The sequence below is a fragment of the Mauremys mutica genome, chromosome 3, assembly GCF_020497125.1.
Source record: "Mauremys mutica isolate MM-2020 ecotype Southern chromosome 3, ASM2049712v1, whole genome shotgun sequence".
NCBI classification, from domain to species: Eukaryota; Metazoa; Chordata; order Testudines; family Geoemydidae; genus Mauremys; species Mauremys mutica.
The window spans coordinates 30,768,556-30,792,805 of record NC_059074.1 but is presented as its reverse complement, the minus strand read 5'-3'; the positions used below and the strand labels follow the sequence as shown (position 1 = coordinate 30,792,805).

At 41.3% G+C, this 24,250-nt stretch overlaps 1 protein-coding gene across 4 annotated transcripts; it reads right to left on the bottom strand.

Annotated features, from left to right (window-relative positions):
- Positions 1–957: 957 nt before the first annotated feature.
- Positions 958–17,396, bottom strand: E2F6 (E2F transcription factor 6). Of its 4 annotated transcripts, none has more exons than XM_045011917.1 (7): positions 17,352–17,396; positions 15,491–15,545; positions 8,259–8,475; positions 7,679–7,837; positions 6,831–6,945; positions 4,300–4,447; positions 958–1,726 (listed from the first exon to the last, which is right to left on the bottom strand). In XM_045011917.1, exons 2-7 carry the CDS (start codon positions 15,522–15,524, stop codon positions 1,722–1,724), a joined length of 678 nt encoding a protein of 225 aa, XP_044867852.1. In that variant the 5' UTR covers positions 15,525–15,545; positions 17,352–17,396; the 3' UTR covers positions 958–1,721. The 4 variants fall into 4 exon arrangements, with proteins under 4 accessions (XP_044867852.1, XP_044867853.1, XP_044867850.1 ...); XM_045011918.1 differs by lacking the exon at positions 17,352–17,396 and adding an exon at positions 17,146–17,343; XM_045011915.1 differs by lacking the exon at positions 17,352–17,396 and adding an exon at positions 16,931–17,064.
- Between the last annotated feature and the right edge of the window lie 6,854 nt (positions 17,397–24,250).

Below are 24,250 nucleotides of genomic sequence, written 5' to 3'. Positions count from 1 at the left end.
TGCTGTAGCTATCTTTAGAAATCTCACATTGGTACCTTCTTTGTGTTTTGTCAAATCTGCACTGAAAGTGTTCTTAAAACGAACATGTACTGAGTCATCATCTGAGACTGCTATAACATGAAATATATGGCAGAAGTGGGAAAAACAGAGCAGGGAACATACAATTCTCTCCCAAGGCGTTCAGTCACAAATTTAATTAATGCATTATTTTTTTAATGAGTGTCATCAGCATGGAAGCATGTCTTCTGGAATGGTGCTAAAGCATGAAGGGGCATACGAATATTTAGCATATCTGGCATGGAAATACTTTGCAATGCCGGCTACAGAAGTGCCACGAGAACACTGGTTCTAACTTTCTGATGACATTGTAAATAAGAAGCGGGCAGTATTATCTCCTGTAAATGTAAACAAACTTGTTTGTCTTAGTGATTTGCTGAACAAGTAGGACAGAGTGGACTTGTAGCCTCTTAAGTTTTACATTGTTTTATTTTTGAGTGCAGTTATGAACAAAAAAATAAATCTACATTTGTAAGTTGCACTTTCACAATAAAGAGATTGCACTACAGTACTTGTATGAGGTGAACTGAAAAATAATATTTCTTTTTTACAGTGCAAATATTTAATAAAAATAATATACTTTGATCTCAATTACAACACAGAATACAATATATATAAAAATGTAGAAAAACATCCAAAATATTTAATAAATTTCAACTGGTATTCTATTGTTTAACAGTGCGATTAAAATGATTAATCGTAATTTTTTAAATCATGACTAATTTGAGAGTTAATCACGTAAGTTAATTGCGATTAATCAACAAATCCAGTTTCAATATATTATGCTTGTCAATTTACAAGTCGTTTTTACACAACAGTTTCATACTGTTCATAAATGTCACCTAATGAATTTCTACTGTTTAAAGAGAAAGCCAAGATGAAATTCAACTAACACTGTTAGACTGACCACTTTTTATATTTACAAGTTTATTTCAGTTTTTGCTGTACAAAGGCAGAAGTGCAATTCGTTTTGTCAATCTCCATCAGTGACTATCTAAACAGCATACAGATATATACACAAAAGCCATGCCTTTAACTTCATCGTTCACACTAGAGTTACATGCTGAGTTGGATGCAAACAGCATCCACACAGTGCAAGGCATAGCTTCAGTTTTTCATGTTTACTTGTCTTATACTCCTTATGGGTAAGAAAAGCCTTCCAATACTCCAGTTCTTGATTCTAATATTATATTTAACAATCCTGTTTAGTGACAGTGCAGCTTCAGAATTAAAAGTGCATTTCTTTATTATCTATATTCTTGCAGGACCATGTTTTGGTGTTTTATTCCAGATGCAGCTTTAAAGAATCTTCATTTTTTGAAGTAATTTCTTGTCCATATTTACTATCATTCAAATTATTTAATAAAAACAGTAAAAACAAGGCCATTTTCCCCAAACACTGCAGATTATGCACAAGTGTAGAAACAAAGCTCCTAAAAATGGCTCCTTGATTTGCCTTCTTTTAGACTGAAGCAATTGAAGATAATTGTGTGAAAGCACTCAACAACTGAATTATTCCCATTTTAAGTTTGAAAAACATTTGAGAGTATTACAAGTTTAGCATAGTCATAGTTCCAAGTGGCTCTCTTAGGGAATTCTGCAGCACAGATATTCACGATAATCTGCTCAGGACTTGGCGTTCTAATGGTTCTTCTTAGAAGATCTCACTCTAGAAGGGAAGTGAAAAAAAGATAACCAAACATTTATTCTCTTTCAGGGAACATTCATATTTATGAAAGCCAAGGTATGGTAGAATTAAAAAAAAAAGTACTGCATCTACACGTGATCTTATTGTGCTATACACTGATCTAGAAACTTTACACATATGCCCTTTAAAAATTCAGGTGTAAGACTTCCAGGTTACCAAATGACACTATAAAATGGTTCTACTGCCCCATACCATTAAGATCACTCCTTTGATACTGAAAAACCACGGGTGGGGAGGCGCTAGGACAGTGGTACTTGAACCAGTGAAATAAAAAAAAGATGTGATCAAGTGACATGAAAGAGCATGTAAATCTTGATAGGCACAAAAACAAGGAAGTGGGGGAAAAACACAAACTAGGCAGATACAAGAAGTGTTATTCTTTAAAGCTGATCCTACATTTGAACAGTTTATAGAGACGAGCAGTAGTTACACAAGAACTGCTAACATGAAGCATGCATGTCTGCTTATGTAAGTAAAATAATGAACTAATTCATGCTGCGCTTTACACTTAAACTGCTAATAGAGATTTCCCAAACTTTACTGAGAAATGCTTGATGCAGAAAAAAATATTAATGTCATATTCAAAGCTTTCAAAATATTTAGTCTCATCACACCAGTTATTAGATCATTTTGCAAGATAGATAAATGGAGGTAGAGATTACATGATTTGCCCAATACCACATTGAATGAGCAGCAGAGGAGGGAATTAAACCCAGAAATCCTTACTGCTAGTCTTTTTGTTCTAATAGGACGCATTGCTAAGTATTGCCATGGTTGAAATCAGAAGTGTATTTTAGAATCCTCTCTCACATTAAAAAAAATTTGAATAGCTGATTAATAATTTAAGTTATCTTGTAATAGAAATACTCCACAATTCCTCTTTTCCTTGGCACTCTAAGAAGAAATCCGAGACTAATGTATGTAGAAAGGTACAAGACATGAGAATTTTGAGGGAAGTTAGTGATTGTATTGAGCATTGCTGTCGCAAGTAAACAGGAACAAGTCATCCACAGTTTTATACCCACACTAGTTACAGAAATCCTAGGCTCCTTTATTTTTAAAAATATTTTCACTCCCTGTGGAAGACAATTAACTTTCTATAACTACATACTGTAAGTTACAAATCTATGTCCTCTTTACAATGACTTTTGGAAAGGGTTAACTCATCCCTCTAGTATTAGCTCCACTAAACACAGGAGGTACTTTATAAGGAAAAACTATTGCATTAGGATTATGTCAACACACAGACTGTCAGAAATGGACTAATCACATCACCATGTTGCTATTCCACAAGCGGCACAAAAACAAAAATTTAAGTGTACACCGGGGAAGGGCAACTACTGCTTTTCAAGTAGCATTGCCGAAAATAAGTCACCTTAACTACTCCCCAGACCATCAAACTACATATCCTGTTTTGTTTCCTTCCAGACAACAGTAACCTGCATATATGACTGGTTATCTTGCATCTCTACTGATGAAGACAGACATATATGCTCTCACTTGAAGTCAACTATTGAGTTAGTTGTCAAGTTTTACTGTTTTGCCAACTGTGTAAGATTCTGTAGCAGGGCATTTTACATCTAATCACAGAACAACAGGGCACCAGATTATATTATACAGTAGTGTTACATTTACATATTTTTGATGTGTAACAAGTAGAGGAGAGCAAATAACTGATTTTTTCAGTTCACCCAGAGTTCCATAAATAAATAAAATTTAAAAAATTAGTTTGAGTCAAAGTGAATCCAAAGATTCTAAAAAGTTTCAGCGACTCAAGAAGTCCATTCTGGGATGAACAAAACATGTTTGACCCGAAATGCTTTGTTTCCAGCAATATTAGAGGGCTAGATTCACTAAACATCACGAAGAGGAGGAGCCTTCCTTATAACTTTTGCCCGGTAGTTAGGGGACTCACACCACCAGGCTATGTTCACTCTCTCTCTCTCTGACTCAAGTATTTTATACAAAGTGGAACAGCTTCAACAGGAGGAGAAGAGAGACTTGCCCCAGAACACAACATAGCTTGGTGGTTAGGACATGATCCTGCGAGGCAGAAGACCCAATCCAAATCCTTGCCTCATATCAAACAATGGAGATAACTGAACCCAGGCCTTCCACATCCCTGGTGAGTGCCCTAAGCATTGGGCTAAAAGTTATAAGGAGGAACCCACCGTCAGAAGTTTTCTGAATGGGACCTACGTTCCCCCTTGTGAAGCTTTCCCAAAACTTTTTTGGACTAAACTATTCAATTAATGTGTGTCAAATTTGAAAACAGTTTCAGGTCAACAAAAAACATTTTTCAACAAAAACTATTCATCCAAAAGATTTTGCCCAGCTCTAGTAACAAGGGTTAAAGTTGGTTCTGAAATATTTTTTGTATGCTGAGAATTTAGCCCACTTTAAAAATTACACAAGTTTCAGGGGGATTAGAAGTGTTTATCCTGCTCAATTTGTCAGAATGATACAATACATATTTCACAGTAGTTTGTCTTATGTTGATAAATGCCTTTCTTCCATTTAAATTTCTCACATACCTTCATCAAGAGGTACTGATGATTTAGTTTCTGATGTCAGAGTATCCATATCTTCAAAAGTTTTGGCACCCGGGTTATCTTGCTCCACTTCACATAAATATACATCAATGGGTCCCTTTGTGCTCTTTATACGTACTTCTATACAATCCTGTAAAACAGATTTAATATAGTCAAAATCAGAAGAAATTTATAGATTAAGCCAAACTAATTTTTACTTCAAGTATTTTGCATGTATTTTAACACAAATTAACATACAAGAACAAGCCCAGATATAGGAGGGACATTTTAACTTTGGCTTAATTAAAGTCTGTTAATTTAAAGGTTCCTTAGTTCTTGGTAAATCAATAGGTTTACCTATGAAGCTGCCATATTGAATGACATCGATTAAATAATGTAATTAAGCAACTGAACATTTCTGTGCATTAGAATAGTTTTGTTTTGATAAGGGTCTATCCAATGTGAAGAACTACTTTTTTAGTTGGTCATGTTCAACAGGCCATGTTGACAAATGACTGGATTTTATTACACTGTTAAAAACCAAGGTAGCAAAAGTGATGAGTTTAGGGTCAATGTGACAATTGAATAGCTCTAAACAATCAGTGTTGGCACAAATTTTACTGCTAGCACAATCAGTAAGGCAGAACAAATCTCATAAATTGCTATATCAACCCCCCCAGTAGATAATATCAGCAATGCAATGGGCTTTCAAGAACCAAAAGGCAGAGGACACCAAATCACCCCAAGACATTAATCAAAAAAATGAGTTAGGCGGAAACATTATAGGGAAACAAGTTCCAGAACTATTTTTTCTCCAAAGAGACAAGTGCATTGTAATAGAAAAAAATCAAATATGCATGAAAATTTTACAGTATGTTGTTCTAGCTTTCTAAACAATTACAGTCAGGGCTGTTAGCACCTCTTAGTAAGGTTGCCTGAAACTTTCCATTATTAGCCCGTTTTCAGTTGCTTATAAACCTGTGCCTAACCAACCATTTAGGCTGAAAATTTCCATGTTAGGCATCTACCTCGGGAGGAATCATTTTGGAAAATTTCAGCCAAAGCAGTTTACAGCTGTTTCCAAGAATGAAAGTAGGGAAAAAACACACTGCCAGAAATTTTTAATATAGCCAAAGCAATATGTTCTTTGGGAAGCTGTAGCTCCCTGATGCTAAGCAAGTTAGTGAGACCAAGCTTGTCAGAGATCATCACTAACTGTGTTCCTCTTTTTTGATTGCCTGACTTGACACCCTGGGATCTGATTTGCTTAAGTGCTGCACACTCACAGCTGCAACCGAAGTCAACAGGAGCTGTGCTTTGAACATAAATATCTATACAGTGTTAAGTTAAATCAGGTCTAAGAATCTCAAATTGGGTAGTAATGTATGCTTGTAAACTTAATCTCTGTGCTTCAGTTCTCCATCTGTAAAATGGGGGGTGTTAATCATGACTCCTCATCTCAAGATGTGTTGTTAAAAAAAAATAATTTGTGAAGTGTTCAGGCAATTTAGCAATGAGCATCTTAGAAAAGCCCAAAAAAATTAATAATTCTGTTTCCAGAGCAAGGTTTAAGTGAATACCATCTATCCTTTGCACTGACTGAGGTAGATACACTGTGGACAAAAATAGTATGTGATCATACAATTAAAGATCATAATGCTTATGCACAAGGGGACCAAATTCAAGGAACCATAAAGGTGACATTTCTTAACAATGCTTGATTTTGCCATCTTAATCTTTTTTTAAACATAGTTTTGTGTACAAGTTAGAAAATTAAAGAAGTAGAGTATTTCTCCTACTCTGGCTTCAAATGCTCCTTTCTTACCCCTTTTCACTGTTAAAAACAGATGCATCTTTCATATAGTCTATTCTATTCAGAACTTGGAATAAAGAATTTTCAGATGAAATCAGCAAACACACACATGCCCAAAGTCACAATATTTTTGCAGTTTGTAACAAAAATAAACCAAGTCTTTTTTTTTAGGCCAGAAGGAACCATTATGATCATCTAGTCTGACTTCCTATATAACAGGACAGTAAATGACCAGAGTGAGATGTCAGGCACTTCTCACTAGCAAATATAATAATCCTTTCCTGACAAAATTCTAGAATCATCTCACTTGCCTAGATTTTACAATCTATTTATACGTAGGAGTTTGTACTAAACCCTGTAAAGTACTGTATAAGCTTCTTTATTCAATTCCCCCTCAAACTCAAGTACCGAATGAGGTAGCTTGGGCATCAGTTACAGATGCTCCTCCATCCCCAGCAAAAGTGAAGTGGTAATCTATGATATAGTATTTTCCTAGTCTAGGCAATAAGAGTCACCATCTTAAAAGCGAAAACACTGTCCCCACACATTTTTACACCAAACATTATAGCAAGTAGCTTTGTTTCATGAAACGTATTAGATAAGAATGCCGGTATTATATAATACCAATATTAATTTCTGTAAGTGAAAAATCAACTGCTCTTCTTGCAAACTCTAATTCTAAAAATGCAATTGCCTTAGAGTGATGAAAAGCAATACTTACTTCTTTAGGAGCTGGTATTTCTAGTTTTGTTTCTTCTGGAGCTTTGATTGCCATAACAATCTGTTCTTGAAAGGCCTTAATGCTATGAATATCTTGATACGTCACATAAGCTAGTGTACACATAAGTCAAGGATTCTATAAGGAAATCGGTTAACTGTTTAAAGAAGAAAGTATGGCTGTTAACATGTGATATAATTACTTTCTGGTCTCTTTCAAGGAATGGACAAGTGTCACTGATTATTGTCTGAAAATGAATTTATTTAAGCACCAGATTTTTTTCTAGTTAGCCTTCTGCCTAGAGGCAAGCATAGAATGAGAATCTTAGGTGATATTCCCAATTTTCACATTTGGTGTTTAACTCATGTCTCAATTACAAAACTACTTTTCATTTGTCAAAGCTTGCCTATGAGATAGGACTACTAAATGTAAATATTCATAATTACTACAGTGACAGTGTTCCTTTAAGACTGCTCCAACTTTTACCCTCTGCAGTTTATTCTATATAGACATATATCTGCAAATGTAAGTTTCTTTGGGACCAGTAATTCCAAGTATTACTTGCCCTGTACTAAAGCATGAGGAAAAAGGCAATGAATCATAGAATATCAGGATTGGAAGGGACCTCAGGACCTCATCTAGTCCAACCCCCTGCTCAAAGCAGGACCAATCCTCAGACAGATTTTTTTCCCCAGATCCCTAAATAGCCCCCTCAGGGACTGAACTCACAAGCCTGTGTTAAAATTGGTCCTGAGCTATCCCTCCCACCTCTTACTTACCATTCTAAATTTCCATCACTAACTGCTTGGTGCCAATAGCCTAAGTAACTGGTGCAGCAGTTAAAAGGATATTTTGTATTTTCTGTGTCATCCGTTAATTCAAACAACTGGTGAGCACAGTCTTTAATTAATTCATCCAGAGCTTCTTCCATTGCTGATAAATCAGAAAGTTCATCTCTAAGCTTTTGTTGCTCTGATGCCTTTCCAGCAATCTGATCGAGATCAGATCCTCTAAAAGAATATGAAAGTTATGAAGAACATTATTTAAAGCTTATATTTATAAATAAAGTCTATAGTGTAATACAAAATACTTAAACATTTTCTAATTTTTAAAAAAGAGCATAGCTAAAATGTTGAAAGCTTTTTGGTCAAACTATTATTTTTAGTTTCTTGTAGTCAGTTAAAAAAAATCTTCACAATTGCTTCATTTCCTGATATTAGAAAGTTAGAAGCATACTATAATTACAGACTATATTAATTATACAGTGCAATTTAAGATGGCCGTACCATCTCATTTATGAAAGTTACTGCGAAACACTAATGAAGTTAAAACACATGTTCACAATTAGGTCAAAGTTAGATCAAACTACATCACACAAAGCATCCGTATTATTTTTGCAAATGTAAGTTAGAAATTTCAAAGCCAACTCACACCCACTGGATAAGGTTCTTAGATCTTTTCTGAATTAGGTGGATTCCATCCAACACATTGGTGATGTCATATACTCTTCGTTTTCGTACCCCCAGAGTTGTTGCTACTTCATTCAAATCAAGAACACCATCTGGAGCAGTTTTGACAAGATCCATGAATTTTCGGGTCAGGTAAACCAGGGATGCATCAAAACGAGGCTTTGTGACTTTCAGGGTTTCTGTAAAGGTTTGACATCATCTCATTTAGTATTAACCCTTGCAGCTCTGTTCAAAGCATTGTCATAATTTTCCAATATACAATGCTTATGAAAAGTGTTACATTAGCACAGGAGGTTGAAGTTTTGTTCTATATCAGTACAAGTTGTAAAGAAAGCTGTCCATCCAATATGCCTTAATTTGCAGAAGTTTCATCTAGAAAGCTAAAAGGTATCTCCATGCCTTTTAAATTCTTGACATTAGACTTCCAACAAGGATATCAACTGTGATATGAACATATGTATAAGTAATTTTACAAACTGGTGGGTTACTAAACAGCCATGATGATATCTTTTGTTTAAAATAGTCCTGTTGCCAATTACGAGCCTGTAATCAAGAGATAAAAAGACTGTCTGAATGGCACCTACCTATGCCATCTGGTCCCTCACTTAAATATAACAAAATTAAAAGTTGCTTATTATGTCTGCATATAGGAGCCATTTAACAAGTTCACAAAGGAAAATGTAAACTAGACCACCCAGTTTTCAAACAGCTGTAATTATATGAATATCAATTACCACAATTTACTTAAATTCAATTACTGGTTAATTTGCTCCTCCATTTCATTTAATCAAAACATCAGGAACAAAACCTTTTTTAAGAACTCCATCTGCCTTTTGATCTTTAAGAAAGATTAATTCAGACATTGACCACAGAAAACTATTTAATCAACAGAAAGTTTTCTTTTTTTCCCCCCTTTCATGACAATTAAGAAAAGGTGCTAATAACTTGTAGGGGAAAGTTACCCCTTTGGGAGAAAGCATTAAAAAAAAAAAAAGAACCATTCTAATAAACTAAATCCCCAATTCTGTAATTGGATCCATGCAGGAAGACTCTCACTGAGTTCAACAGGAGACTCTATGGGTCCAAGAGTCCTTTGAGAGTATATGGAATCAAGACCTACCTCAGTCTATCTGTAAAACACTAAAGGTGCTCCACAGGCCTAAGAGGCTCTCTTACTGGTTCTCTCTATAGTTCAGAAGTTTCAAATACTGTACCACTATAGGGTGCACTCCAGTCCAGGTTCTACAGCCCAAGAGCACCTGAAATTTGATAAAACAAACAAAACACTAAAATCTATGGGCCAAATTCTCCACAGCTCACTAACTTCAATTGAGTTGCATGGCATGAAACTCATAGCAGAATTTGTCCCATATATTCCTTAATTTGTACTATTAAACTACCAATTTCTGTCCCTGATTCTGTTAAGACTATGCCTGCTGCAGGTCTGACTTAATAAATCTTAAGATTTTTTAATTGACATTTTCCAGCATTAATGAGACACATCTGTCCTTAGTTTGCATGACATCTTCATAGTATGTTATTTATTCCATTCCTGTAAGGTTGTGTACCTTATATATCAGAATGGCAGAGATCCAATCACCACAGCAAATTAAACTAAACAGACAAAAAAATTTTAAGTACAGCAGAAGCAGGAAGCCTGCCAAACAATCAGTGGGGTCACCGGACAATCAAGGTGCTAAGGGAGCACTCAAGGAAGATAAGGCCATTGTGGAGAAACTAAATGAATTATTTGCATCAGTCTTTACTGCAGAGGATGTGACGGAGATTCCCACACCTTCTTTTTAGGTGACAAATCTGAGGAACTGTCCCAGGCTGATGTGTCAACAGAGGAGGTTCTGGAACAAATTGATAATTTAAATGGTAATAAGCCCCCAGGGCCAGATGGTATTCAGACAAGAGTTTTGAAGGAACTCAAATTTGAAACTGCAGAACTACTAACTGAGGTATGTAACCTATCACTTAAATCAGCTTCTGCACCAGATGACTGGAGGATAGTGAATGTGACACCAATTTTTAGAAAAGGCTCCAGAGTCAAAAGAAGTGGGTATTCACCCACGAAAGCTCATGCTGCAAAACTTCTGTTAGTCTATAAGGTGCCACAGGATTCTTTGCTGCTTATAATTATAGGCAACTTCGGTACCAGGCAAATTGGTTGAAACAACAGTAAAGAACAGAATTGTGAGGCACATGGATGAACATGATTTGTTGGGGGAAGAGTCAACATGGCTTTTGTAAAGGGAAATCACGTCTCACCCATCTATTAGAATTCTTTGAGGGGAGGTCAACAAACACGTGGACAAGGGTGATCCAGTGGCTATAGTGTACTTGGACTTTCACAAAGCCTTTGATAAAGTCCACCACTAAAGGTTCTTAAAGAAATTAAGCAGTCGAAGGCCCTCTCATGGATCAGTAACTGGTTAAAAGATAGGAAACAAAGGGTAGGAATAAATGGCCAGTTTTCACAATGAAGACAGGTAGTGGGGTGCACCAGGGATCTGTACTGGGACTAGTGCTGTTCAACATATTCATAAATGATCTGGAAAAAGGAGTAAACAGTGAGGTGGCAAATTTGACAGATGATACAAAATTACTTAAGATAGTTAAGTCCAAAGCAGACTGCAAAGAGTGACAAAGATCTCACAAAACTGGGTGACTGGGCAACAAGATGCATTTATCAACACTGAATTTCAAAGTAATGCACATTGGAAAACAATCTCAAATATACATATAAAATGATGGGGTCTAAATTAGCTATTACCATTCAAGAAAGATCTTGGAGTCATTGTGGATAGTTCTCTGAAAACATCCACTCAATGTGCAGCAGCAGTCAAAAAAATTACAGAATGTTAGGAACCACCAGGAAAGGGATAGATAGTAAGACAGAAAATATCATAATGTCACTATATAAAACCATGGTATGCCTACACCTGGAATACTTCATGCAGTTCTCGTTGCCCCATTTCAAAAAGATATTAGAGCTGGAAAAGGTACAGAGAAAAGCAACAAAAATTATTAGGGATATGGAACAGCTTCCATACAAGGAGATATTAATAAGACTGAGACTTTTCAGCCTGGAAAAGAAATGACTTAGGGGGACATGATGGAAATCTATAAAATCATGAATAGTGTGGAGAAGGTGAATAAGGAAGTGTTATTTATTCCTTCACATAACACAAGAACCAGGGGTCGTCCAATGAAATTAATAGGGAACAGATTGATACCAGTCAGCTCTGTGTTCTTGGGGAACCAGGGCGCAGTATCCAGCCTGTTTGACTCATGAAAGACACCCCCCTTCTCCCACCAGCCTGTGCTTGAACCAAAACTGATCGGAGAAAAGACTTGCAGAGAGCAGTAAAGGGTGTTGGGAGACACACCTAGACCCCTCCTGACCAGGGTGACAAGAACAAAGGCAACTTCCCATGACTCATCTGCATGAAAGATGGGAGAGGTATCTCCATTAGCATACAGAATGGAGAACAGAGAACCATACTGAACTCTGGGACCAGAAAAGAGCAGGGAAGCATTGCATCATGGCGGATCTCTGCTCCAGATGTTAATGAACCTACGCCTGCACACACCCAGCTCAGCAGTTACCAGACCAATTCTAGTAATGAATCCTTGATTGATATCCAAAATACTGACGCTGCCTAATTGCACTGTGAGCTTCCTGGAAGAAAACCCCATCCATAGCCAAGAGTGATCAGCTCCTATTGTCTAGCCTAAAGAAAACCCCTGAGTCAGCAGTTTACCCATTAACAAATCTAGTGTTCTCCCTTGAACCATTGTTGTTTCTCTACCTATATTTAAGTGTTCTGATGCATGGATCAACTCTGCATCAGTTCCACTGGGATTTCATCTCCTGACTGATCGTGCTGGGGGCTGTGCCAGTCTCCAGCACTCAGGACTCTGAGCTACCAACATCACCTGAGAACCCTGAGCAGTTCAAGCTTCACGAAGCGGTGAGATCTCTCTCTCTGTCTGTTTTCTTTTCTACCTCAGGTATTAACCTTTAATAATGTAACTGTTATATTGGTTTAGGCTCTCATTGTGTAGTTATTATTATTCAATAAATAATTTTTATGGTTAAGCTGGTTGCTTCTCTCTTTCTCTCTGAACTTTGCTGTTTTGTGTTTCTAGCTTCCCCATTTACTCTTCAGCAACACCAAAGATCCATGTAGCACCCAAAAATACTATGGGGTTTGCTCATCAAGTGGATTACTACCAGTACAATTGTGATGTGAAGGTGGGGATAGGGACGTGCTGAACCTGTGACATACGAGGGTGGCAGCTTGGAAGTGCTGCTTGACCCAGTCCGCTGAGTACAGGGGCATACAAGGGTGGCAGCCTGGAAGTGCTGTTTGATCCAGCCTGCTAAGGCTTTCTCTACTCCAGTGCGATACTTGTGGAATATAAGAGTGACAGCTTGAAAGTGCTGCTTGGCCCAGCCTATTGAGCCCAGGAGCATTGGGGGGGGCTCATGAAACTGCTGCTTGACCCAGTCCAGGGACATACAAGGGGTCAGCTTGAAAGTGCTGACTGACCTGGTCTGCTCAGACTTGCTCCATACGAAAACACACGTGACACAAGCAGTACATTTATAGAATTACAGAAACCCCCTCCCCAGAAGAGTAACCCTAATAAATGAGCATACGTCAAAGTAAAGGGCAAATCTGGTAACAAGATTTAAAACAAACAAAAGGAAATATTACGTTACACAATACAGCCAACCTGTGGAACTCATTGCCAGGGGATGATGTGAAGGCCAAAACTATAATAGGGTTAAAAAAAGAATTAGATACATTCATAGAGGACAGATCCATCAAGGGCTATTAGTGAGGGGTGGGAAAACTTTTTGGCCCGAGGACCAAATTCTGGGTATGGAAATTGTATGGTGGGCCATGAATGCTCACAAAATTGGGGATAGGGTGAGGGCTCCCGCTGGGGATGTGGGCTCTTGGGTGGGGCTGGGGGTGAGGGGTTGGGGGTGCAGGAGCTGCATTTACCTCAAAAGCAGCTCCTGGAAGCAGCGGCATGTCCCTACTCCAGCTTCTACGCAGAGGTATGGCCAGGTGGCTCTGTGCACTGCCCCGTCCGCGGGCGCCGCCCCTGCAACTCCCACTGGCCATAGTTCCCGGCCAATGGGAGCTGTGAGGGCAGCGCTTTGTGGGCAGTATGTGGAGCCCCATCTGCCCCATGCGTAGGAGCCAGAGAGGGGACATGCCGCTGCTTTTGGGAGTCACGGCACACACGGAGCAGGGAAAGCCCCAGACCCTGCTCCCCGGCAGGAGCTTGAGAGATGGATTAAAACGCCTGAAGGGCTGGATGAGGACCCTGGGCCATAGTTTGCCCACCCCTTCTATTAGTTGTGGGTGTCCCTAGCCTCTCACTGCCAAAGGAGTGGATGGCAGGGGTTGGGTCACTCCAAGCTTGCCTATTCTGTTCATTCCCTTTGAAGCACTTGGTATTTGCCACTGTCAGGATACTAGGCTAGGTGGACCATTGGTCTGACCCAGCATGGCCGTTCTCATGTTCTTAAATTGGCTAGATGATTTATTAATTGGGAGTTTGCATCATTTCATATTAATAACTAGTGAAAACTGCCTCTAAACAGGCTCAAAGTTCACTCAATCTTATGTTTATCTGGAGAAATTCAGAATACTGTTTTGAAACATGAAAGACTTAAAGCCATGTATACATTAATGGGATATCTGCTACAAAGAGTAAGCAGTGCATGTAACAAAGTTTTCAAAATAAAGCATTCATCATAGTTTCATATCGTAACTACACAGAACCCGTTTATCCCACTCTCCTTTAACTGGCTCTCCCCATTTACTGAACCAGAACTCCAGGGCCAGAAACAGGCGATCGCTACTATGGCTGGCTAGATGGCGCTGCAGCATCGCATTTTCCCATTCTTTGGTTTATCTGGAATTTTGATTATATGATAGGGCAGTTCGGTCCCAATTAGACTGGATAAACGGGGTTCTACTGCAGATCATATTTGGTCATCCCTTTCTATCAGGCCTTATATGCCTGTAGCCCCATTTCCCTGCTCCATTCCAGCATGTCTTCTGTAAGGCCAATTAACCATTTCTATACCTATGGCCCTACCAAACTCATGGCCATGAAAAACGCATCATGGACGACGAAATCTGATCTGGTCTTTTGTATGCTTTTACCCTATACTATACAGATTTCATGGGGGAAACCAGCGTTTCTCAAATTGGGAGTCCTGACCCAAAAGGGAATTGCAAGGAGAGAGCTGGGGGGGGTTCCCAAGGTTATTTTTTGGGGGGAGGGGTGTCACAGTATTGCCACCCTTATTTCTGCACTGCCTTCAGAGCTGGGTAACTGGAGAATGGCGGCTGTTGGCCAGGCACCCAGCTGTGAAGGCAGCGCCCTGCCAGCAGCAGCACAGAAGTAATGCGGCTGGCAATATCATACCATGCCATGCCACCCTTACTTATGTGCTACTGCCTTCAGAGCTCGACAGCCAAAGAGTGGCGGCTGCTGACAGAGGGTCCAGCGGTAAAGGTGGCAATATCATACCATGCCATCTTTACTTCTGCACTGCTGCTGGTGGCGCCTCTCCCTTCAGAGCTGAGCTCCCAGCCAGCAGCCACCACTCTCCAGCTGCCCAGCTCTGAAGGCAGTGCCACCACCAGCAGCTGCGCAGAAGTAAGGGTAGCAGTACTGCAACTCCCCCCACAATAACCTTGTGATCCCTGCCACAACTCCTTTTTGGGTCAGGACCCCTACAATTACACCACCATGACATTTCAGATTTAAATAGCTAAAATCATGAAATTTACAATTTTAAAAGTCCTATGACTGTGAAATTGACCAAAATGGACCAGGAATTTGGTAGGGCCCTACTTATACCCCATCACTATAAGGAGATGGAAAGTGAAAAACAAAACAGTCAGTGATGGGCTGATTATTACTGCTTGATCAACTGCCTGATTTTGCTCCATGCCATCCCTCCCTCTGTTTTATACAGATTATAAACAAAAAAGGAGGCAAGTATGTATACAGTGCCTGGCATTCTTTGGGTAAATACATGAAGTAAGTTTGTGAAGAGAGCAGCAGTTTATTCAAACTCCTCCTCTAACCGCATATACCTTGAGAAAAAGAGACATCTCACATCTCTAAATCTGAAGTTCAGGAACTTACTTCTCATTGTCACAAACTGTACCTCATCTTCCATATTAAGGTTGATTTTTGGTGGCTAAAAAACCAAAACAAAACACAAAAAAAAGGTGAGTACAAGACATGAAATATACATATGGCAAACAGGAAGCTTTCCTGAGTAAAGGTTAGCTTTCTGCCTGTAGAATGGAAGCTTTCGTTAAATAAGTTGTCTTAAGTCTTCAGACAGACTCTGTTCATAGCTTTGTGTAAGTATAACCAAGGGAAAATTTAATCTCTGGTTAGATTTCACTCCTGGGACTGAAAACTCTGTAGGGTGAAACTGATAACTGGGCTCGTTTTCACTGTGCTCTGGCTCAAACCTTTCCCAATCAATAGCAGACACAGGCACTTGAGCCATGTAGGATTAACATAAAGACTTGTGGAAGGGGTAGTAAAGACACCCCACAAAACTCAACTCCTAGCACAACTGCAGATATCAGGAGTGATAAAGGACTGGTGATCCACACAGGTAGTTGCTATGAGGCACACAGGTGGGGGAGAGAATGTTCCTGCTTAGCTGGGCCAGGGGATCACTCCTCACATAGTCATTGCATAGAAAGCATTAATGGATGCCTTGATCATCTCTCCCTTCACTTCTTGATGGCCCATTACATAGATTATATAATTTAAAATATAAGTAAATACAATTACAATGCAAATAGTCTGACTTCAACTCTTAGGCTGGTAGACTATGCTAGTAGCAGAATTTGTATTAACCCTGGATGTTTTCTGAGCAATGGCATTGCAACAGAGATCCTGGAAGGCCTTCCTCTTTTTCCTGCTACTTCTCTTGAAGTAAGACCACAAAACAAGAGCATTAATCAAAATTTCCCCAGTGAAACACCTAAAATTTCCAGCTACCAACCCATGAAAAATTCAGAAAAGAAAGCTATCAAGTCAAATTTAGCCCAAGTTTTAGGATTTATAAAAATAAGTTTTAAAAACTCCACACCAGTTGAAACAGATACAGCTTTTTATTTCCGAATGAACAGATTTTCTTTTTAAAATCACGCTCCCGGGTAACCCACTACATCACCAGCGCAGCAGAACCTGAGGGTAAACCCGGGGAGAAAGAAGCGGTTTATCTGCAGCAGCGGCCAAGGCGCCCGGAGAGCGCAGAGCACTCAGCAGCGGGCAGCCGCCCTACCCCTTTACGTCATTTAAGCCGCACACCTAAGAAAAGCATCTTTTTGGGCAACTCCGATTTTTAACGCCGCCGCCGCCGCATCCTTCCTTTTCCAGGGGCCCGGGTGTGTGTGTGTGTCTTTGTGTGTGTATGGGTGGGGTCATTTACGGCGCGTGGAGCAAGCCGGACACTGCCCCCATCTCAGGTGTCCCCCGCGCTCTCTGCAGGTCGGGGAGCAGGAGAGCGACTGGGCCGGGGCGCCGCGCAGCCACCAGCCGCTTCCCGCCCTCACTCACCCGCAGCGTGTCCGGGTACAGCGGCCGCAGGCTCTTCCCCTTGGCGGGGGTGGCCATATTAGCTCGGCCCCTCTCCTCCCCGCCCAGCGGTCGGCGTCAAGCCTCTCGCGGCCCGGGGCGCTGCTTACAGGCCGCGGCCCGGGGCGCTGCTTACAGGCCGCCGCCCACCTAGAGCGGCGAGTCCATGTCCGGGCAAGCGCCGCCCCCCGTCACACCTCTGGGAGGAGCGGGCAGGGCCCGGCTGCGTTGCGATCCGCTCCCCACGCCGGCGGCCTCTGGGCGGGAAAAGCGACTCCCGGCGGCGGCGTGAGGCTCCCCGTGTCACTCAGTCCATGGCGCGGCCGCCTCGCGCAGCAAACCGCTACCTCCTGCCACAGCCCCCATTCTGCCTCCCGCTCCGCGGCCGGCCGGCCTCCCTTACCCACAAGCCTCCGCGAACGGGTGACACAGGCGGCACAAGCCCCGCCCTTTCCTTGCGGCGCTCGTGAGTGGCGGGCCGGTGAATTCCGAGAGGGAGCTTTTTGTGACGTCACAACCGTCTCGCCAGCCCTGCGGTGGAGGCGCTCGCCTCAGGCTGGGGGGACGTTGCCTGTCTCTCTCCTCCTTCCCCTGCGCGGGGCCGACGCCCTAGGGAATCTCGGGCCGTTCTCTTTTTGGAAGGGCGAGAGGAGGCAATGGAGGAAAAATCCCGCCGGGGCCAAGCCCTGCTGGCCCCAGCCCGTTGGGGAGCCCTGCAGCCCGACACCCGTGGGAGAAGCACCTGAAACCGGAGAGAGGGTCTCGAGGCCCCAGGAGCTGTGCCGTGCCCCACCTGCTCCCACCTCACTAAACCGTTGGGTCCCCCTAGGGCTCTAGGCCTGGAGAAAGCCCCTTCCCAGGCGCCGCCATCGCCCCTCTGTGTGGGAGCCCAAACAAAGCCCTTTCTTGCGGGGGCACCGTCACCTTCCCCCAGATACTCCCCTCCCCTCATGGCTCAGCGGGGAGAGAGAGATCTGTGGAGGGACAGGTGTCAGGAGTCAGCAGGTGGCTTCCAGCATGTGTGGTCAGGAGCTCAGCGTGCTCAGACTCATGAATCGTACAAACGTAGGCCTGGAAGGGATCTCGGTAGGTCAGCTAGTCCGGTCCCCTGCACTGAGGCAGAACTAAGTGTTACCTAGACCACTGGTGCCCAACCTTATTACATAGGAGGGGCACATAAACGTAAGCACAACCTTGTGTGAGCCAAACAGATTCTACATATTTTAATAGGATTTAAAGTCATGTATGGATTTATATTTTAAGTTCAGCTTGTTTTGTATGCATTGAGGTTGTTTCTATGTACAGTATTGGGTATTTACACAATTGTGTAAACTAAAATGATGTAAACATGATGACAAAATGCTAACGAATCGGCGGTTAGTATATTGTGTGGAAGCAGGCCAGGAGCCTTAGGAAATGCTCTGGTTGGCTGTTCATGGCTTGCAGGCTGTAAGTTGGGCACCCCGATCTAGACCATCCCTGACAGGTATTTGTCTAACTTGTTCTTAAAAACCTCAAATGAGGGAGATTCCACAACCTCCCCAGGTAATTTTTTCCAGTGCTTAACTACCCTTACAGTTAGGAAGTTTTTCCTAATCTCTACCCCAAATCTCCCTGCTGTAATTTAAGCCCATTACTTCTTGACCTGTCCTCAGTGGATAAGGAGATCACCATCCTATTTATGACAACCTTTTATGCACTTGAAGATTATGTCCCTCCCAGTCTTCTCTTCCCCAGACTAAACAAACCCATTTTTTTCAGTCTTTCCTTGAGGTCATGTTTTCTAGAACTTAGTAATGTTGTTGCGCTCCTCTGGACTTTCTCCAATTTCCCACATTTTTCTTGAAGTGTGGTGTCCCGAACTTGACAGAATACTCCAGTTGAGGCCTTATCAGTGCTGAATAGAGTGGAAGAGTTACTTCTTATGTCTTGCTTACAACATTCATGCTAATACATCCCAGAATTATATTTCCTTTTTTTTCCCCCAGCAGTGTTACATTGTTAGACCGTATTTAGTTTGTGATCTACTATCCTTTTCTGCAATACTCCTTCCTAGGCAGTCATTTCCCATTTTGTATTTGTGCAGTTGAGTATTCCTTCCAAAGTGGAGTATTTTGCATTCGTCATTATTGAAGAATCTCTCCCCCTGGTCCTGAGGTATGAGTGAGAGGCTTTCCAACAACAGCAGCTTGTGCAGCCTGCATGAACAAACCCTGTACCTCCCCTCCTCCCCCTAATAGCTCCTGCCCCTGCTTCAAATAATTTCCCCTCTCTCATAGCTCCTTTCTTCTATCCCATTCCTCTGACTACATAAATGCAGTCTCTTTAGGCATTCCAGCCATGGGCTCACCACCTAGACAACTGGACTTTATAATGAGAGGTTACTGAAAACTAGATTAATCATATGTAAAGTTCTTCCAATCCCAAAGGACGAGCCAATTCACCAGGTCAATATATAATTAAGATTTTACCCAAAAATCACACTTGGAACCAATCCTTTAGTAACTAAAAACTAAAGGTTTAATAATATAAAAAGAAAAATGTTATTGAATGGTTAAAAGATTATATACATTACAGTTGATTTTCAGCGATTGCAGGTCAGAATCATAGCAGTGATGTAAATCTGCTAGCTTGTAAAAAGTCTATGGCTTGCCCAGACTGGTTGGAGGGGTCATTCAGTCCCTTTGTTCAAAGCTTCCTTGTTAGAAATGCAGTCCAAGGATGTGAAGCAGATGATGAAGACAAAGAAGTGATGTCACAGTCTCCCCTTAAACTTTCAGCCCAGGTGCATGGAAAATTGCTGGCAAAAGATGGAGTCTTAGGTCACGCATCCTCTTCATGTGTCCTTACATGCCATGATGAGTCACTGGGCCTCAGTGCTTTGTGAAACATCTCCAGGAAAAGCTCATTAGATGTGTTTAGTGTCTTCAATGGCCCATCAACTCATGGCTGTCTAATCCTGATGTAAATCTGTCTGGTGGGTATCACCCAGGAACACAACACGTTTGAGATACAAATACATGGTCAATTTTCATAACTTCAGATACAAAGATGATAATGCATGTAAACAGGATTATCACACTTAGCAAATCTTAACGAAGGCTATGAGTTCGTCACAGAGGTCACAGCAGTCATGGATTCTGTGACTACCAGACCTCCATGACTTCTTTGGCTTCAGCTGTCAGTGGCTGAAGCCAGGGCTGAAGGTGGGACTGTGCACCCCTGCCCTGCAGTTGGGTCTGGAGCTGGGGCTATGCTCCCCTGTCCCACAGCTGGGGCTGGAACCAAGACCATGCGCCCTTGCCCTGCAGCTTGTGGTGGGTGCTGGAGCTGGGACTGTGCGCCCTTCCCCCACGGCTTGTGGAGGGGGCTGCAGCAAGGGCCCTACTCCGCAGTTTCCAAGGACTGTGACCCCCACCTCTCAGCTGTGGCCAGGGGTAGAGCCGGGACTGTGTGTCCCTTGCCCTGCAGCTGTGGTCAGTTCCAGAGTGGGAGCTGTGCTCACCCGGGGGGCGTAGGGGCTCGACCTGTCAGTCCCCCTCATGGGATCCCAGCTGTCATTCCTCCCCCTACCTAGCCCTGAACCCCCAGTTATTTTTAGTGAAACTCACAGGCAGGTCACAGGCTCCTGTGAATTTTTGTTTATTGCCCACACCTGTCCCTGACTTTTACTAAAAATAACCATGACAAAATCATAACCTGAATTATAACTTTTCTATTGATACTTACAAGAAGTAATACTTTGTATCAGACTTAGTGCAATTGTGCCATAATGATGGTACATTAGTGATTGTAATAGTAGTGATACATTTGTGATGATACATTAGTGTACAGCTGGTTATCATTCCTTCTATACAGTATCACATGAGCTGCTTCGTTCTGATTGAGCTCTGTGGTGATACCCTTATTCTAGTGTTCTTCAGTTATCTCCCTGTCTGCTACAACCTAGCTAGGGAACACCAAAAGATACTTTTTTCTGTAACACCAAAACCTCCATCCTCCTTTAAATACCTCTATAAACATACTTGTGCACGCCTGCCAGAATGGGACTGACCCTCTCTAACTGGAGTAGATGGCTGGAGGCACACTAAATATTGGGCATTATAGCTGAATGCCCAATAGAAGGGCTTTGCACGTTTATTTATAGAACTGAGATACTGAGGGGACACCATTAGATGATTGACTGGCAGGCAGACATTCATAATTTCATAGGTTATTAAGTGAGAAGGGAACATTGTGATCATCTAGTCTAACCTCCTGCATGACACAGGCCATAGGATCACCCTGGGTTAATCATAGACTCATAGGGTTAGAAGGGACCACAAGGGTCATCTAGTCTAACCCCCTGCTAAGATTCAGGATTTGTTGTGTCTAAACCATCCAAGACAGGTGGCTAGCCAGCCTCCTTTTGAAAACCTCCACTGAAGAAGCTTCCACAACTTCCTGAGGCATCTGTTCCAGTGTCCTACTCTTCTTACAGTTAGGAAGTTTTTCCTGAGATTTAATCTAAATCTGCTATGCTGTAGTGCAGTGGTTCTCAAACGTTTGTACTGGTGACCCCTTTCACATAGCAAGCCTGAGTGTGACCCCCTACCATGAATTAAACACACTTTTTAAATATATTTAGCACCATTATAAATGCTGGAGGCAAAGTGGGGTTGGGGTGGAGGCTGACAGCTTGTGACCCCCCATGTAATAACCTCACAACCCCTTGAGGGGTCCCAACCCCCAGTTTGAGCACCCTTGCTATAGCGTGAACCCATTGCCTCTTGTCCTGCCCTTTGTGGCAAAAGAGAACAACTTTGTTGTCTGAACTAGATTGTTGTCCAAACTAGAGAATGTCTTTTAGAAAAATATCCACTCTTGATTTTAAAATTTCCAATGATGGAGAACTGACAACAACCCTTTGAAAGCTGTTCCAATGGTTAATTGTGGTTAATTACCCTCACTGTTTAAAATGTATGCCTTATTTCTACTCTGTCTAATTTGTCTAGCTTCAGCTTCCAGCCATTGGATCCTGTTATATCTTTGTCTCCTAGATTGATGAGCTGTCTTATCAAATTTCTGTTCCCCATGTAGCTACTTACATGTCACTCCTTAACCTTCTCTTTGTTAAGCTAAACAGATTGAGCTCCTTGAGTCCATCATTATAAGGCATATTTTCCAATTCTTTAATCGTGCTCATGACTATTCTCTGAACCGCTGCAATTTTTCAACATCCTTCTTGATTTGTGGACACCAGAATTGGACAGAGGATTGCACCAGTAGCGGTTGCACAAGAACCAAATACAAAGGTAATATAACCTCCTACTCCTATTTAAGATTCCCCAGTTTATACATTCAAGCATAGCATTAGCCCTTTGGGCCACAGCATCACACTGAGAGCTCATGATCAGCTGATTATCCACCAGGAACCCCCAAGTCTTTTTCAGAATCACCAAGATAGAGTCTCCTATCCTGTAAGTATGGCCTACAATCATTGTTCCTAGATGTATGACTTTACATTTGGAAGTATTTAAACACATTTTATGTGCTTGTGCCTGATTTACTAAGCAATCCAGATTGCCCTGTATCAGTGACCTGTCCTCTCTTTATTATTTGCCACTCTCCCAGTCTTTGGGTCTTCTGCAAACTTTATCAACAATGATTTTATGTTTTCTTCCAGGTCATTGTTAAAGGCATTAAATTACATAGGACCAAGTACTGACTCCCTTGAGGCCCCCACTAGAAACACCACTGCTCAGTGATGATTCCGTTAAAAATTACATTTTGAGACTTACCAGCTACGAAGTTTTTAATCCATTCAGTGTGGGCCATGTTGATTTTATATCATTCCAGTTTCTTAATCAAAATGCCATGTGATACCAAGTCAAATGCCTTACAGAAATCAAAATATATTTGTGATGAGGTGTACCAGGCATTTGCTGCTCCCTGCTGGAGGCCCTGCTGTCTTGATACACCCTACCTGAAGAAGGTATCCTTTTGGGAAAAAAAAATGCAGTGAGTTTAGTCTTCCAAGAGCTACCTAGAAAGGTCAGCCAGGATCAGCTGCTGGCAGAGCCAAGAAGAATTGATCTTCCAGCAGCTAGAAGGGCTGGAAGCAAGCAGAAGCCAATCAGGCTCAAGCAGGCAAGATAACAAGGGCTGGCTGCTTCCAGGATCATGTTTGGGTGAAGCTGGGACAGGGGAAGTATGATTTCCCTATCATAATCCAAGCAATCTGGCCTGGTCAGGGTCTAACTCTGACACACCTTTTGGTTGAACTAGCAAAGGAATGTTAGGGAATTTAAAGCCCAGGTGGCCATCTTGAGTTAAATGTTATTTTATTGCTGAAAAATTAAGGTGAGTTTATCTTAATAAGATGCTCCTTTGACTCAGAGGAGCCTGTGATAATATTACATCTACTTTTGTACCTTTATCAACCAAATTTGTAATCCCATCAGAAAAAGATATCAGGGTAGTTTGACAGATCTGTTTTCCATAAACCCATGTTTATTGGAATTAATTACATTACTTTCCTTTAATTAATCAAGTTCCATATCAGCCATTCCATTATTTTGCTTGTGATCCATTTTACCCTTTTTAAATATTGGTACAACATTTGCTTTCTTCCAGTCTTCTGGAACTTCCCCAGTGTTTCAAGACTTATCAAAACCAACAGACTAGAGAGTTCCTCTGCCAATTCTTTCAAAACTCTTGAATGCAAGTTATTTGGACATGCTGATTTCAAAATGTATGTCTGTAGTATCTGCAGTTTAACATCCTCCTTGAATTACTATTGGAGTAGAAAGTAGATCATCTAGTGATGATCAAACAACTACATCATCTAACCTCGTAAATAAGAACAAAAATATTTATTGAACATTTCTTCCTTTTCTGAATTATTATTGACAATTCTATCATCTCCACCTACTAATTGACCAGTGCAATTTTTAGGATTCTTTGTGTTCTGAATATACTTAAAGAAACCTTTTTCTTATTTTCCTTAACTCTACTGCCCATAGATTTCTCCTTGAGAGGCAGAGAGACAAGGTGGTAATATCTTTTATTGAACCAACTTTTGTTGTGAGAGAGACAAGCTTTTGAGATTTTTGAGCTTTGAGCTACACAGAGCTCTTCTTCGGATCTGGGAAAGGTACTGAGAATGTTGCAGCTAAATACAAGATTAAACAGTTAGTTTATCATAGGTAGTTAGCACATGTTCTATGGGATCATGCAAGATGAAGTGGCCCATTAACACCCCTGTAGTCATAGGACAAAAAGGGGTATTAGTGGGTTACAGATTTTTGTAATAAGCCATCA

What these genes read in the sequence shown, in the direction of transcription:
- E2F6 (XM_045011915.1), bottom strand. Translation starts at nt 16,987, where the DNA reads ATGGCCACCCCCGCCAAGGGGAAGAGCCTGCGGCCGCTGTACCCGGAC. An exon ending in ACAGTTTGTGACAATGAGAA is followed by an intron (nt 8,476 to 15,490) that starts GTAAGTTCCTGA and finishes AAACCTTTACAG; the next exon opens with AAACCCTGAAAGTCACAAAG. An exon ending in AAATACCAGCTCCTAAAGAA is followed by an intron (nt 4,448 to 6,830) that starts GTAAGTATTGCT and finishes TCTGTTTTACAG; the next exon opens with GATTGTATAGAAGTACGTAT.